Raw genomic sequence first — 17,764 nt, 5'->3', positions numbered from 1 at the left:
ATGAGTGTCGTGAGGGCTGCCATAGATTTCGGCTTTTCCTGACCAAGGTGCCAGGCTAGCCATTCGTCGTGGATGTTGTGTTTGAAAGCCGCTAGGGCCTCTGCATCCGGACAGTCGACGATTTGATTTTTCTTTGTTAGGAACCGAGTCTAGAATTGCCTGGCCGATTCTTCTGGTTGCTGAATTATGTGGCTCAAGTCATCGGCATCTGGTGGCCGCACATAAGTGCCCTGAAAGTTGTCGAGGAATGCGGCTTCCAGATCTTCCCAACAGCTAATGGACTCTGCTCGCAAGCTGTTAAGCCAATGCCGCGCTGGTCCCTTGAGCTTTAGTGGGAGGTATTTGATGGCGTGTAAGTCATCACCGCGGGCCATGTGGATGTGGAGGAGGAAATCCTCGATCCATACCACGGGATCTGTTGTGGTGTCGTATGATTCAATATTTACAGGTTTGAAACCTTCTGGGATTTGATGATCCATTACTTCGTCTGTGAAGCATAAGGGGTGTGCGGCGCCTCTGTATTGGGCTATATCACGACGCAGCTCGAATGGGTCTTGCCCGCTGTGTTCGGCCCGACCGGATTTGCTTTTACTGTATCCGGCGTGACGTTTATCGTCTCGCATAGTGGCGCACCCTCGTGATCCGTAGATCGATCTTGCATGCTTTTCTTTGTCCTCCAATATGTCTCGCCGGTCTGGCGTATCTCCCCATGCCTTTTTATTTGAATGGAGTCGGGGTGCGGGCTGAGTTTTTGGCTAGAATGCCTCTCTATCGCGGCCACGAGGTGGCCGATCAGCCGCGTCATACGCTTCTTCCTCCAGTCGGGGTAGCAACCTGCATTTTGGGTAACTCTTGAAGGGGCGCTCGAGTTTATATTCCTCGGCCGCGAGGACTTCAGTCCATCTGTCAGCTAGCAGATCTTGATCAGCTTGAAGCTGCTGCTGCTTTTTCTTAAGGCTATTTGCCGTGGCCATAAGCCGGCATTTGAAGCGCTCTTGTTTGACGGGATCCTCTGGCACGGCGAATTCATCGTCGCCGAGGCTTGCCTCGTCTTCGGAGGGGGAATGTAATTATCATTCTCCGCCTCCCCATCTGCTGCTCTCTCAGGAGGGCTGGCTCCTCCATCCTCTTGCTCTAAATCTTGCTGGAGGGGATTGTTGTTGTCTTCGGCACTATCCGGAGTGTTATTATCTCCTGTGCCGGTATCACCACTTCTGCTTTGGCGAGACTTAGAGCGGCACCGCTGACGTCGGTGCTTGGGTTGCTTCTTGGAGGGGTCATCCTCCGCTATCTCGTCGCCATTGCCTTCTTTGGGTGTATCCACCATGTATATATCGTATGATGAGGTGGCTGTCCAGTGCCCTGTGGGCAGTGGTTCCTCTTCGTCTCCCGCATCGTCGTCCATACGGTCGATGTCTTCGAAGTCGAAGTTGAGCATGTCGGTTAAGTCATTGACAGTGGCTACTAAGTGGGTGGTGGGTGGGTCGCGATTTCTTCGTCGTCCGCATCCCAGTCTTGCCGGACATAGTTCGGCCAGGATCCTCCTGACAAGGAGAGAGACATTAATGAGTTCAGTATGTTGCCAAAGGGCGAGTGCTGAAAAATATCCGTGGAGGTAAACTCCATGATCGGCGCCCAATTGGATTCGATAGGAACGGGCGCAGGCGGTTCGGAGTCCGTAGCCGGAGAAGGATCTGGCAGTTTAACAACACGGCTCTCGTGCAAGGTAAGGTCAATGTTTGGCTCGATCGCCGCTGAGGGTAAGGCCTCCGTGGCGGGGTCCATCCACCTGTCCATGGGCGGCGCAACTGGCTCCGAATTGTGGGTCGGAGCGGCTGTCTGTGCGATCTCCTGAACATTGTCCGATGGTAGAGCTAAATCGTACTCATCATGATCGCGTGACACACAAGGCAGAGGCTCGAATCCGTCGAAGATCAAGTCTCCACGGATATCGGCCATGTAGTTTAAGCTTCCAAACCCGACCTGGTGGCCAGGGGCGTAACTTTCAATCTGCTCCAGATGGCCAAGCGAATTGGCCCGCAGTGCAAAGCCGCCGAACACGAAGATCTGTCCGGGGAGAAAAGTCTCACCCTGGACTGCATCACTATCGATGATAGTAGGAGCCATCAAGCCTAACGGCGACGACATAGAGGAACTCTCCATGAAAGCACCAATGTCGGTGTCAAAACCGGCGGATCTCGGGTAGGGGGTCCCGAACTATGCGTCTAAGGCGGATGGTAACAGGAGGCAGGGAACACAATGTTTTACCTAGTTTCGGGCCCCCTTGATGGAGGTAAAACCCTACGTCCTGCTTGATTAATATTGATGATATGGGTAGTACAAGAGTAGATCTACCACGAGATCAGAGAGGCTAAACCCTAGAAGCTAGCCTATGGTATGATTGTATGTTGTAGTTGGTGTGTCCTACAGACTAAAACCCTCCGGTTTATATAGACACCGGAGAGGATTAGGGTTACACAAGGTCGGTTACAAAGGAGGAGATATCCATATCTGTACTGCCTAGCTTGCCTTCCACGCTAAGTAGAGTCCCATCCGGACACGAGACGAAGTCTTCAATCTTGTATCTTCATAGTTCAACAGTCCGGCCAAAGGATATGGTCCGGCTATCCGGAGACCCCCTAATCCAGGACTCCCGCACCGAGGGTCATCTTTATTTAACCCCCCCCCCCAGGCTAGTGCTCCTCTGAGTGTTGGTCCAAACTAGAGCCCCTTGCAGCGCCACCTCGGGGAAACTTGAGGGTTGGTTTTAGTTGTACGGATTGCTTATCCGGTGTGCCCTGAGAACGAGATATGTGCAACTCCTATCGGGATTTGTCAGCACATTCGGGTGGCTTTGCTGGACTTGTTTTACCATTGTCGAGATGTCTTGTAACCGGGATTCCGAGTCTGATCGGATTGTCTTGGGAGAAGGAATATCCTTCATTGACCGTGAGAGCTTGTGATGGGCTAAGTTGGGACACCCCTGCAGGGATTTGAACTTTCGAAAGCCGTGCCCGCGGTTATGGGCAGATGGGAATTTTTTAATGTCCGGTTGTAGAAAACCTTAAACTTAATTTAATTAAAATGAATCAACAGAGTGTGTGGCCGTGATGGTCTCTTTTCGGCGGAGTCCGGGAAGAGAACATGGTCTCGAGTTATGCTTGATCGTAGGTTGTTCTAGGATCACTTCTTGATCATAGTTTCTCGACCATACCTTTGCCTTCTCTTCTCGCTCTCTTTTGCGTATGTTAGCCACCATATATGCTAGTCACTTGCTGCAGCTCCACCTCATACTTTTACCCTTCCTATAAGCTTAAATAGTCTTGATCGCGAGGGTGTGAGAAAGCTGAGTCCCCTTGACTCACAGATTACTTCCAAAACCAGTTTGCAGGTGCTGAAGCAACCGTGCAGGTGTCACAACCGAGCTCAAGGAGGAGCTTGATGAAGACCGTGTTCGTTGCATTGTTCCGTTTCAGTTGATCAGTAGTGGAGCCCAGTTGGGGCGATCGGGGATCTGTAGCATTAGGGGTAGTCTCCTTTTATTTTGGTTCCGTAGTCAGACCTTGATTGTATCTGGATGATGTAATGTTATATTCATGTATTGTGTGAAGTGGCGATTGTAAGCCAACTATGTACCTCTTTTCCTTATTCAGTACATGGGATGTGTAAAATTACCCCTCTTGCGACATTGCCTTCAATGCGGTTATGCCTCTAAGTCATGCTCCGACACGTGGGAGATATAGCCGCATCGAGGGTGTTACATGCTTAGCTTTGGGTTCAATCTTGCGGTGTCCTTTCCCAGTGACAGTAGGGCAGCAAGGCACGTATTATATTGTTGCAATCGAGGATAACAAGATGCATGGGGTTTTCATCATATTGCATGAGTTTATCCCTCTACATCATGTCATCTTGCTTAAAGCGTTACTCTGTTCTCTTGAACTTAATACTCTAGATGCATGCTGGATAGCGGTCGATGTGTGGAGTAATAGTAGTAGATGCAGGCAGGAGTCGGTCTACTTGTCTCGGACGTGATGCCTATATACATGATCATACTTAGATATTCTCATAACTATGCTCAATTCTGCCAATTGCTCAATAGTAATTTGTTTACCCACCGTGAATACTTATGCTCTCGAGAGAAGCCACTAGTGAAACCTATGGCCCCCGGGTCTATCTTCCATCATATTAATCTTCCAATAGTTAGTTATTTTTATTGCCTTTTATTTTACTTTGCATCTTTATCATAAAAATACCAAAAATATTATCTTATCAGATCTCACTCTCGTAAGTGGCCGTGTAGGGATTGACAACCCCTTATCGCGTTGGTTGCGAGGATTTATTTGTTTGTGTAGGTGCGAGGGACTCATGCGTGGCCTCCTACTGGATTGATACCTTGGTTCTCAAAAACTGAGGGAAATACTTACGCTACTTTGCTCCATCACCCTTTCCTCTTCAAGGGAAAACCAACGCAAGTGCTCAAGAGGTAGCAGGTACTCTACGAGCCGACCCGACTTTAGTCACCACATGTATCATATATTGTGTATATAAGTAATATACCCGTGATCACCTCCCAAGTGATCACGACCCGATAGTATAGCATGGCAGACGGACAAGAATGTAGGGCCACTAATGATAAACTAGCATCCTATACTAAGCATTTAGGTTTGCAGGTAAAGGTAACAACAGTAGTAGCAAAGACAGGCTATGCAGCAGAACAGGATTAACCGTAAGTAGTAACATGCTACACTACTCTAATGCAAGCAGCAGAGAGAAGGAATAGGCGATATCGGGTTGATCAAGGGGGGGGGGCTTGCCTGGAAGCTCAGCCGAGGAGGGGTCGTCAACACCGTAGTCATACTGGGTAGCAGCGACGTCGGTCTCGGTGTCTAGCGAGAGAAGAGGGGGAAGAAACAATAAATATAATGCAAACATATGCATGACGATGCATGACATGACAACGAGCGGTGTTAGGTGTGCCCTAACGCGGTAGTAGGTGATACCAGCGAAGGGGGGAAACATCCGGGAAAGTATTCCCGGTGTTTTGCATTTTCGGACAGATGAACCGGAGGTGAAATGTTGCGCGTTCGCTATGCTAGGGACGTGCGGCGGGCGAACGGACTGCATATTCGGATTCGTCTCATCGTTTTGAGCAACTTTCATGTACACAGTATTTTCATCCGAGTTACGGATTATTTTATATTAATTTTCAAAGTTTTAATTTATTTCCTAAAATTATTTTAATTCAAAAAATGAATTTAATGCGTAAGCCTGATGAATTTAATTCGGGTCTGCCACATTCATATTCGTATGTATTTTGCAAATTTCTATGTCAACATCCTTGACCTTCTCACGAATGCAGTTGAAGCGTCGCTTAATGTGTCACAAAAGATTGTCATCGGCCCCGATGCACTCGGTATTACACCTAGATCAGATATGGACTCCTTCATCAAGACTCCTTTTTGCGCTACTTCTGAAGCAGCTATGTACTCCACTTCACAGCCCAGCAAATAGCCGCAAAACCAACCCAGAACATTTGCTTGGTGGCCACAACAAGGCCACTAGCGAGAATTCTAAGTTTAGAGAAGGAGGAGGAGTTCCATGGTACCCGAAGCCAGGACCTGATACAACACGAGACCACCTTGGCCAGGATGAATTTAAAAAAGATATGGTTCGTGTCCTCCAACTCGCCACATAGCGCACAACAATCAGAACCCGGTCCGTTACGTTTACGAATTTGATTAGCCACAGGCAGCCTTCCTCTATAGGCCTGCCATAAAAAAACCTTAATCTTGGGAGGAATCCAGGCATGCCAGATTAGCTTAAACTTAGTAGTAGGGGTGCCGGAGATGAGCTTAGCATATAGAGATTTAATAGAAAAATGCCCAGAGGCGAAATGGGGCCATACCACCGAGTCCTCCTCCTCTAAGAGAACGAGAATGCAGGCAACAAGACACTGCCAGTCATTAGACTCTTCAGGATACAGAGAACATCGGAGGGCCAGGTCCCAATTATTATCAGAGAGCTCAGAGATGGAGATCTCCGTATTCGGGCAATAGGAAAAAGGCACCAGAAAGGACACAGCTAGAGGAGAATCGCCACACCACCAGTCGAGCCAAAAACGAATGGACCTGCCATTACAACCACAAATTTGACATGGGATTTAAACAGCGGATGGACTTTGACAAGATCTTTCCAGTATTGAGATCCACCCTAGGATGAAGCAAACATGGGGTGCTGGTTGTTTCATATTGGAAGGCAAATTGTCCGATTGTAGGTTGATTAAGGTGTAGCCTGATTAAGGGTGCATTAGTTCTCCATCTCCATTTTGTTTGGCAAAAATGACTGTGAAACATCACATTGGTCGTGAAAAGCTGATGGGGTGATCTCAAGAGAGAAATTCGATGTAGCTGAAAGCCTGAATTACAACTTTTTCGAGTGCCTATTAGCCTCATCTCCTACAAGGAAAAGCTGAATTTTCCCGTGCTTATACTCATGTACTACATTAACAGTCTCCTATGCATGCCTTCTTTGTGTTTTTATATAACTACCAAATCATAATGAACACTATGTTATGCTCTTTTTTTTGAAAAGGAGGCTTACCTCCGGCCTCTGCATCAATCGATGCATGCAGCCATATTATTAAAATCAAAACAAGGTCTTCAGTTGCACTGAAACTCAAAATATGAGTAAGAAAGATAAACAAATCTGTAAAACACCACACCCGACGAGAAAGCGCCACATCTAGATATAAAAAATGGGCTACGATGCCTACACACCTGGCCTATTATTAGCTCGCCATCCTAATTGGTTGAAGATAGCCCGTGCTACCGTCTCCCATCGGCTGCACTCAATAACCATAATCTCCCTGTAGTTCGCATGAGTGAGTAACGACCACATACGGGTCCAGGTTGTAGCTCTGTAGATAACCTGCAAAAAAATAGTGAATTTTGTCCCATTAAAAATCATATCATTTCGAGTGTTCCATATAGCCCGTAATAGTGCATATATTCCTATCCGAATATGTTTAGCTGTGTGTATGTCTACTCCATTAAGCCACGTCCCAAATAACGTGTTGATACTCATTGGAGGATTAATGTTAAAAGCTATATGAATGGATCGCCATAACAGTTTTGCAAGTGGACATTCGAGAAAGAGGTGTTTAATTGTCTCGTTTTGATCACAAAAACAACATCTAGATTGACCGACCCAATTCCTTTTCATCAGATTATCTTTGGTCAAGATGACTCCTCTGTGGACAAACCACATAAAGATCTTGACGCGGAGTGGAACTTTAATCTTCCATATGTGCAAAGACCTTGACAATGGCCCGGAATCAATTAAGTCCAAATACATGGATTTGACAGAGAATACTCCATTCGTGGTTAACTTCCAACTAATTGTATCCGCCTGCGTACCAGGTGTAACCATGCATTCCAACGTTCCCCTACAAGAGATCTCCTAAATTGGATATTAAGTGGTACTGAGTTTAATACTGTGGCAACATAATCTTCCTTACGTTGCACAATATTGTATTATATAGAGAGGGGTGTTGTAAGGCCAGGGGCGTCTCCCCTAGCCAAGTGTCCTCCCAGAACCTAGTAGAAGTACCACTGCCTATTAGGAACTTCACCCATTGGAAAAAAGTTAATTTTGTCTTCATTAACCCTTTCCAAAAGGGTGAGCCTATTGGTCTTGTATTCACCTGGGCCAAAGTCTTAGTATGTAGGTATTTATTCCGCAAGATTTGTACCCACATGCCTTCGGTCTCCGTCGATAATCTGTATAACCATTTGCTAAGTAAACATCTATTCTTTACCTCTAAATTCTTGATCCCTAACCCACCATGGTCTTTGGGTCTACACATAATATCCCATCTAGCCAGTCTATATTTCTTCTTGGCCTCGTCGCTTTGCCAGAAGAAACGGGATCTGTAAAAGTCCAATCTTTTCCGTACCCCTACCGGTACTTCAAAGAAAGATTAGGAGGAACATTGGCAAACTCGTCAAAATCGAGTTAATCAACACCAACCTTCCTCCATAAGACATGAGCTTGCCCTTCCAGCAGCTCAATTTTTTTCAAATCTATCTTCTGTACATTTCCATTCTTTGTTCGTTAACCGTCTATGGTGAATTGGGATCCCTAGATAACGAAATGGTAGGGATCCCATTTCACAACCAAATAAGCTTCTGTAAGTATCCTGTTCTTCTTTAGCTCTCCCAAAGAAGAACAGTTCGCTTTTATTGAAATTGATTTTGAGCCCGGACAATTGCTCGAAAAGGCATAAAATAAGCTTCATATTCCTAGCTTTTGCAAGATCATGTTCCATGAAAATAATAGTATCATCCACGTATTGTAAGACGGAGACGCCCCCCTCTACAAGATGGCGAATGAGACCTCCTACTTGGCCACTCTCTTTAGCCCGACTAATAAGTACTGCCAACATATCCGCTATGATATTAAACATCACAGGAGACATGGAGTCTCCTTATCTTAGTCCCTTACGAGTTTGGAAATAATGACCGATGTCATCATTGACCTTTATCCCGACACTGCCTTTCTGTATGAATGAATCCACTTGAGACCTCCAGGTATCATTGAATCCCTTCATACGTAATGCTTGCTGTAGGAAGGGCCATTTGACCTTATCATATGCTTTTTCAAAATCCACTTTGAAGACAACCCCATAGAGTTTCTTCGAGTGGATTTCGTGCAACGTTTCATGTAGGACTACCACCCCTTCTAGGATTTGTCGTCCTGTCATGAAAGCAGTTTGAGTGGGTTGCACAACCGAATGTGCAACCTTCATCAACCTATTCGTGCCAACCTTTGTAAAGATCTTAAAGCTTACATTGAGAAGACATATTGGTCTAAACTGCTCAATGCGAACGGCTTCCACCTTCTTTGGCAACAACGTTATTGTTCCAAAATTGAGGTGGAACAAATTTAGGTGTCCTTCAAATAAATCATGGAACATAGGCATGAGATCACTCTTTATGATATGCCAACAACTTTGATAGAATTCGGCTGGAAACCCATCTAGAATGGACGCTTTATTATGTTTCATTTGTGTTATGGCATCGAACACCTCTTTCTCAGTGAACGGGGCAGACAACACCTCATTCTCTTCTAAGTTGAGTTGTGGTATGTCCCCGGTCACATTCTCATCAAGAGAGACAAAACTTTCTTCGGGTGCTCCGAAAAGTTTCCTGTAATATTCAGAAATGTATAGTTTTGGATTCTCCTATCCTACAATGTACCCTCATCTTGTTCTAGTTGCATTATCTTTTTCTTCCTATGCTTCCCATTAGCAATCATGTGAAAGAATTGCGTATTATCATCCCCTTGGACAATTTTAGACACTTTTTTCTCTAAGCGCCCATTTCATCTCCTCTTCTCTCATGAGGGTTTGCAACTTCTTCTCAGCCTCATTCTTAATATCTCTCACAGAAGTATTAAGAAGGATCGATTCTGCTTTCACATCAAGTTCATTAATAGTTCTTATCAATCTTTCCTTTTCCACTTTATATAAACCAATTTGGTGTTTGGTCCAGCCTCTCAAAAACTGGCGCAGATGTCTAATTTTGTTTTGCCATCTCTCCACACTAGAAGACCCCCCCCCCCATGTCTCTGGCCCATTCAGTCGCAATGAGCTCCGTAAATCCTTCCCTCTCAAACCATCCCAGTTCGAAAGAAAAAGTATTTTTGTTTCCCACATGGGTCGCTTCCTCGGAATCAACCAATAGTGGGGTGTGGTCAGAGATGGCCCTCTGTAAGGCCTGAACCGTAACCAGTGGATATTTTTGTTCCCACTCGACACTAGAGAGAACCCTGTCCAATTTCTCATAAGTAGGAACCGGCAAAGAATAGGCCCACGTGAATTGCCTACTAGTGAGGTCAATCTCCCTCAAATTAAGGCTATCAATTATCATATTAAACATGAATGACCATCTCCCATCGAAGTTGTCATTATTTTTTTCCTCTTGTCTTCTAATGATATTAAAATCTCCGCCAACCAAAATGGGCAACCGTTCATCCCCACAGATTCGAACTAGATCCACGAGGAATTCAGGTTTAAGCTCTAGCTGAGCTGCACCATATACGGCCACCAAAGCCCATCAGAAACCATCAATTTTCAACCTTACACGAAATTTGACAGCAAAATCACTGTGGACCACATTTAGCACTTCTAAAGATTCGCACTTCACCCCAAGTAGTATCCCTTAGGATCTCCCACTTGGAGGTAGACAGTGCCAGTCAAATTCACCCCCCCCCCCCCCAGAAATGGTGTTGAGAAACTGAGGAGTGAAATTATCTCTACCCGTCTCCATCAAAGCCATAAAATCTAATTTTTGTTCTACTGATGTATCACTAAGGAATCTCCTTTAGCCAAGTCCGGTAGACCTCTGCTATTCCAGAATATCCCTTTCATATTTCATCATGGAATTTTTTTTCTTTTGTTTGACTCTCGCACTCCGATGAACCGCCGATGTAGGATAAACCTTCCTCTTCCAGTTTTTTTTGGGTTTATCCTTCATGTCCTCAACATGTTGAACATCGGTGACTGAAGTGGCCTCCGGTTGCAAAGGGGCCACACATACCCCTTTGTAACCATATCCTCCTCCTCGGCGTCCAAGCCCTCCATGGGGACTAAATCCTCACAGAGACTCTGAAGCCCATTTACTCGAAGATCATTCATATCTACCTCATTGATAGGTTTTGCCGCTGCTAGATGTCGTATTAAATCCATAGCTCTATCAGTCTCTAAGTATAGTAAGTCATTAATCGATTTTGTAGTTTCTTTGTCATTACTACCAAGAGAAATCCCTAAGTTGTTGGCTTTATCAATAACATCGTGTTCCGAAAAGTGAAGAATTGAACAACTTGTATTAACTGGCATACCTGTATGAACTTCGATGTCTCGAGCTTGGCGGCCCTCATGGCACGCCCATCTGTATGTCATCCACGTCCGGCTGATCCTGTATCCGATGGCTAAAGCGCCTGTCACCAGACAAAGGGTCCGGAATACCTCCAAAAGCGATCACGTCCTCCAGAGCGACTCATGTCGGGCTATGGCCGCCTGCCGTATGCCCAACTGAGTCAGAAGCGATGGGTGACATCCCGGGCTGGACCGTCGGTGAAGCATCAGCCAGGGTGTCAGAACCAGTACCAATCTGATCTGCATCACTGACCAGCGTGGGCACCACCTGTGTCGAGCCAGTCTCAAGAGGCGACTGAGGAGTCGCAGGAAACCGGGCACCCTCCAGTTGAGAAGGAGGGGTGTCTGTCATCTCAGGAGTGACTCGCCTCTCCTGCGGTGACAGCTGCGGTACGTCCTCAACCACCGTCTGTCTGTGATGATCCTGAACCACCTCCAAAGGAAATCCAACATAAGAATCCTCCATCTCCACATGATCGCTCCACAAGAGACTAGGCGCGGATGCCGCCTGGAACGAACCAAACCTGAGAGAAGCCGCCGGAGTGGACAAGGAGGCCGACCCCTTGTCTGCCCCCGTCTCAGTCGACTGCGAGGATTTACCAGCCGACGCCTTCTTCCCAGACATATCCTTGGGATTTCTGTCCATCCCCTGGCAACCATTCCCGTCTCCGTCACCATCCTTGGTCGTGTCAACATCCATGTCCCCAATGTTACTATCTGCAAGAGGAGTCTCCTCAACCTCAACATCCAAATCATAGCTCAGACCATCATATGACCATGGCACAAAATCCAGGATATATTTCGCCCTCACCACACCAACGAGTATCCTGGCAACTCCATGCATACGGGTATATGGCATATCAACCTTCTCTGTTTTACCAAACAGAGACCCAAGACTGGAGACAATAAGAAAGTAATTAAGCAAAGTCTCCGGAACACCGTTGAGTCTCACCCAAACGTTCTCCAGCGGTACCCCTGTCGGCTCAGGTCTTGCACACTTGTCAAACTCGAGGACACACGTGCTCCCGGGCACCCTACTGAGTCCACACTTAAGAAAATGATTGAGATCCTCTCTCCTAGGGAACTCAACCATGTAGAGCTGATCCTCTACCCTGACAGGAGACCAGTGAAAGGACTCAGACACCAACCGTCTGAGCTGCCGACACACCTGTTCCACTGTCAAAGTACCTTTAGTCACCCTGACCAGACTAAATCTCGAGCTCTCCGATGTGGGGGTCACCGAGATCGTACGTGAAGTCTCAAAGAACATAAGCTGATTGTTGCAGACACCATAAATATTCACGACAGGTGTGGGTACTAGAAGCAACGGACAATCGTCAGATGAGTGTCCCGGCTTCAAGTAGATGTCACATAACACTTCTGTACATTCAATCACAAAGTGACCTGGGAGTCCACAACGATAACAAGTCATCTTTTCTTTCTTGTGTGCCGCCTTATTAGCTCTCATGTTTTCAGCTTTGTCACTACCTTTGTCGCTCATCCCATCTCTGTCATCGGTGGGCGTTGTGGTCGGCACTGACACCGCCGCCAATGTCGTAACCGCCGCCATCGCAGCATCAGGCAAAGAAGCCGTGGAAGTAGAAGCAGTGGGCACGGCCGTCTTCACCGCCCCACCGCCAGTCTTTGCCATTTTGATTGTCGGCTGCTTAGGGTAAACCTTGGGGGCATACGAGCGACGTGGAGGAGGGTTTCGGCCATCCCCTCCCCAACCTCCCCGCTGACGATAATGAGGCCCTGTGGCACCCTCGACAAACTCGTCGGGCGGAGGATTGAAATTTCGCTGCCACTGGTTGCTGCCATAACCTCTTCCTCCCCCGTTATTCCATTGGTTTCAACCATTACGATAGCCCTGATAGCCACCATCATTGCCATGTCCACCTCCATATCTGCCACGACCACCATTGAAACCACCACGACCCTGAGCATAATCACCATGGCCACCGCCTCCGGGAGCAGCTCCAGAATCAGCACGTCCCGCGCCGCCGTACACTCCGCTGCCACCGGCGGATCCCGTGTGAGCCGCTGCATGGTTCTGCCCGGCCTCACCTGCCCCGTGCCCCACGCCGTCTCCACCACGCGGAGCAGCAGGTGGCTTTGGCGGCTGTTGTGCTGGGAACCGTGGGGGTGGGCGGGAGTCACCTCGCCTAGCCATGGTCGCCGGCGGAACTCGCCGCGCTCTGCCCATCAGCGAAGGGAAGCCCGTCGCCGGCCTCCGCCGAACCCTAGCTGCGTCCTCGTCGCTAGCCAACGTACGTGGATGTTCTGGATTCTCGACCGAAGGAACTGAAACGTACTGCGCCGCATCGTCGACCGAACCAGACCAGGCCGCATACCCGTCTGATCCCGTCCTGTCAATCAGGCTTTCGCGCTGGGCCACATACCCAGGTGAGGTGGGCCCACCTGCTGAGAGAAGCCCATTGGCGCCCAATAAGCTTTTCAAACGAGCCGTTCTCGTAGATCGGATCCCGAGCACCGGTAATTCTTGCTTGAACGCCGCCGGCGCCGTCTGCGTCCGGCCAGCCGACGCCCGGTGCCCCTTCTTCTTCCTGACGACCGTAGTCCATGAATCCGGACGCAGCGGACCTTGGGGAAGGGGCCCTTCTATGGCCGAACTACCGACGACGTCGTCCTCCGATGAACGACTCATCGGATCATCTCCGTCGCCTCTCCCGCGTGTAGCCCTGCCCTTGCTGGATCGTCGCCCGGTAACACGTCTTGAACGATCGCCGCCACATCCTCCTTGTTGTAGTCGGAGTTGAGTAATTCACAGACCCAATCGGACGGCGTCGGCGAAGCCTTCGGCAGCGAACTGCCCGCTTCATCATCCTCGTTGTGGTCCTCGCTATCGGCCAGCGCCCAAAAACACCCTCCGACATGCCGCCGGCCACTCGGGGTGGATCCCAGTCGCGCACGGGGCGGTCGCCTCTCCGGGCTGATCCAAAGTTATAGCAAATGCATTGCCCGCTGTTATCATGTGTACGCTTTGTGCTTTCAATGATGCAGCTTCTAAGGAACATCTAGCAATGTCTCAAACTCCTGATTCAATCCCCTCAAGTGTGAGACATAAAGATAGAACCAAATTCAAGTTAAAACCCAAGTTTGACAAACCCAATCCTCTCCCACCGCTGCACTACTAGAATCTTTTATAGTCGTCCAATATATAGGCGCTTTATACAAATGTAACTTTAATGCTTTTGTGCCACTATGTTTTATGACTATATATTTATAAAAATTCTTTCATCGTTGGAAAAATATATTGACACAACAACACGTGCCATCAATGATCTTGTGGATGTATACAAATGACTTTCCTACACGTATACAGTATCTATACATTTACACATGATGAGCTGCGCATCGTCGTTGACCAGGCCGGCAGCTCGTTCCAGTCAGCCGGCCGCCGCCGTTGATCGTCGTACCAGCACATACTGCTGAGACCAACGAGCACCTCGACGATGGCAGCGTCCGCCTTCCGACGGTCCGCGAAATGCAGCGTCTGCACCATCGGCGCGCGCGGCTGCATGCTGAACCGTTGCTTCCGCTCCATGCTCCTCTCGTCCTGCCACCGCAGCGTGTCATGCGCCATTGGCCCCAACCACCGCAGCACTCCGTCCACGGCGTCCATCGCTGTCGCGGCGGCCTCCTCGTCCACCTGCCCTCCTCTCAGCCTCTCCCTCAGCTTCTCATTCACTGCCGCGCGTATGGTCACGGGCAGCATCTTGTACAGCTCGTCTCTCATCGCCAGCTCCGTCATCCCGTCATGCACCTCCTCGTTGCGGATCGCCGGCCTCAGCGCCTTGAGCAGCGTCTCGGCGGACAAGATCACGTTCGCGTAACGCAGTTCCATCCCCGAGCCGCCGACGGTGGTCGCAGGCGGCTTGAGTGACTCTGACGATGTCGAGGCCGTGTCTTTTTGTCGGAAGATCGGAGCCGAGTGCCGGATCGCCGCGTCGGGCGCCGTCGACTGGTGCATGGGGCCAGACGAGTAGCCGAGCGCCCATCCCCGGCCTGTCAACGGAGGTGGCAATCCCGGCACTAACGCGCCGAAGGCAAGGGAGACGCGCGCGAGCACGGCGAGCACCGACTTGGCCATGAGCTTGGCCACCTTGTGGGCGGCGACGCTCCAGAGCGAGCCCTCCGTGAGTCGCCGCACCTTCTGCCGCTGCAACCTGAGCTCGCCCATCAGCTTCTCGCTTGGCTCGTCCGCGGGCTGCCGCTTGGAGGACTGCACGGGGATGGGCCCGCTGTGCTGCTTCCACTGCTCCATCCGCCGCTCCGACGCCTCCAGCTCGGTGAGCGCGTCCATCTCCGCGTACAGCTTCGCCGTGGCGGCCACGTGCCGCTCCATCTTCTTGAACCGCTTCCCGGCGCCCCTGGAGAACCCGACGGTGGCGTCCAGCCGCGCGAGGCCGGCTCCCCGCTTCGCGTCGGCGTAGACGCGGTCGAAGTTGTGGAGGAAGGGCGCGTCCGGCAGCCCGCGGCAGCGCGCCCCGAGGCGCGCGGCGTCGTCGGCGGCGCGGTCGAGGCCCGCCATGAGCTCGGCGCACGTGAGGCGGAGCAGGCGGGACTGGTCCGTGGACGTGAGGCGCGCGACGCCCTCGGCGCGCAGCACGTCGGCGCGGAGCCTCCTGACCTCCGCGTCGGAGAGCGAGAGGTGGAGCGAGACCAGGCGCGACATGGCCGCCGCGGCCTCGAAGGCCAGGATGCCGAGCCCGTCCTGCCTGGCGCCGCTGCCGAGCCGAGACCGCAGGCCGGCCAGCCATGACCTGGCCATGACAAAACTCCTCCACACAAACGCGCGCGCGCAGTAGACCGATCGAAAACCAAAGAAGGAAGCAAACTGTAGCTATGTTCGCTGTTGACTGACTGAGGTTGCCGCAGCCGCAGCCTGCAAGTAGTTATAGGAGAGATAAAGATATCAGAATCGGTGCAGGAACGTTCGAGGCGAGACGGCGCAGGATCATGCGTACGACGGATGATAAACCCGGAGAGGATTTGCTCATCCAGCAGATACCGCGTTTAACAGCGAAGAGCTACGCCAGCGCCAGCACGCGAAGAAGACGAAGGAAGCATGTGTGCTCGTCTGTGGATGGAGGATTAGGGGAAGGTGCGTGTTTAACTAAACGCAGTCGGCAGCGCGACGCGGCCGGGTCAGGAGATGAGAAGTCGTCCACGCACGTAGCCGGAAAATCACGAGTAAGTGTCCCATGTGCGATGTGCCTGCAGCAATCCTGCCGTCCCGATTAGACTACTGGTGGTGGAAGGAAGTTCAGTGCCGTCTGGTGGATAGAGCCGGAGACTTGCCCCCGCCAGGTCGTCGACGGCGACGCCCCTTTCCCCTCTTCCCGCTTGGCCTGGAATATGCATGTCCGATGACCGGTAAGGCACGGTGCGTCGTCGCCTCGGTGGGCCTAGTGGTTCCCGTATAGGATGAAAACGGAGAGGAAACGGATGGAACTAGTGCTACCATATTTGTTTTCATACATTTTTGCAGAAACGAAAATAAATACAAAAACCTTGAAAATGAATACGGAAACAGATACTACTGAAAACGGATACGGAGTGAATACAAAACGGACACGGAAACAGAAAAGGGCATTTGACCGGAAGCTAAAAAAACCCTTAAACCTTAGAGAAATACACACAAAACATAAGTAAATTTAATAAATTGTTAACATGGCTATAAAAGAATATCATTATGTTAGTAACTTAGCGTAGTATTGTAGTAGTATTGGACAATTACGTATAGGGTCAAGCTGAGTACACGTGTAGTAGTAAATGTTGGGCTAAAATGATTCATTCTACTCATTGTATACTTGTGTGTTGTTTAGTGGTTGAATTACAAAGTAGCCATATGTCTATAGTAAAAACGAAAATTCCATATTCACGAAAACGGAAAGTTCCGTTTCCACGCCTGTTTGACCGGAAAATACCATTCCGTTTTTGTTTCCATTTCCACATAAAACAATTCACTTCCACTTCCGTTTTGCAAATTTCCGGTTTTCGTTTTCATATTTCTTCTCCGTTTCCATTATTCGTTAGAAAAGCGGAAAGTTTTCACTCTATTTTCATCCCTATTCCCGCATGTGGTTGTATAGTGGAGGACCCGCTTTGCTACAACAGTGGTACCATGGTACGCCTTCTGTACGTCTTTTTCTCGGCTAATAACTGTAGTTTGAATTATTATTTTGCTGGAACGCTAAACGTCGGTTTTCAATCAGTGCCACGGTAAGTGCTCGTTCTCCACAGATTTGAATTACCACCAGGAGGGCTCATTGAACGATTTGATAGTAACCTGCCTGTTCCCTACACAATATGGCAGGAGCTATGTTAGAGCATCTCCAACATGGATCACTAAAACGATCATAAATTGTCTCTAACGACGAACAGTCCGGACACTTTCAGGTCTTCAACACGAACATAAAATTGGGCCGGACCCCTCTAGACGTCTGAAACCCTGCAGCCCTGCTTCAAATAGAGGGGAGCTCTTGGGGAGTAGGGCCCCCCGCCACTTAAAACCCCACTTGAAACCCGAGTATTTTCATAATCCTGCCACATCAAAAGGTACAACGGCCTAAGCGACCAGACTTAACATAAATTTAGCCACTGGAACCATTCTAAAAAGGGAGAAGTTAGCACTACTCGATGAAATATGTTCCTTTAGAGTCATTTTCAAACCATCTACTAGAGGTTGTAACCTTTTCGCGCCAAAGCCTTCCTCTCGACCCTAATCTCCTCCGCCACCGCCGAGATGGATCTGTTGGAGCCGTTCACGATGTTCATCATCCCGCAAGACACACACAAGCC

At 49.2% G+C, this 17,764-nt stretch overlaps 1 protein-coding gene across 2 annotated transcripts; it reads right to left on the bottom strand.

Annotated features, from left to right (window-relative positions):
* Positions 1-14,177: 14,177 nt before the first annotated feature.
* Positions 14,178-16,196, bottom strand: LOC125552165 (protein PSK SIMULATOR 1-like). Of its 2 annotated transcripts, none has more exons than XM_048715644.2 (2): positions 15,928-16,196; positions 14,178-15,845 (listed from the first exon to the last, which is right to left on the bottom strand). In XM_048715644.2, the coding sequence occupies exon 2, from the start codon at positions 15,729-15,731 to the stop codon at positions 14,286-14,288; it is 1,446 nt and encodes a 481-aa protein (XP_048571601.2). In that variant the 5' UTR covers positions 15,732-15,845; positions 15,928-16,196; the 3' UTR covers positions 14,178-14,285. The 2 variants fall into 2 exon arrangements, with proteins under 2 accessions (XP_048571601.2, XP_048571600.2); XM_048715643.2 differs by having other exon boundaries at positions 15,972-16,196.
* Between the last annotated feature and the right edge of the window lie 1,568 nt (positions 16,197-17,764).

The sequence above is a fragment of the Triticum urartu genome, chromosome 4A (assembly GCF_056163025.1).
Source record: "Triticum urartu cultivar PI428250 chromosome 4A, HENAU_Tu73, whole genome shotgun sequence".
NCBI lineage: Eukaryota > Viridiplantae > Streptophyta > Magnoliopsida > Poales > Poaceae > Triticum > Triticum urartu.
The sequence above is the reverse complement of the archived record's forward strand: the minus strand, read 5'-3'. Positions and strand labels throughout refer to the sequence as shown.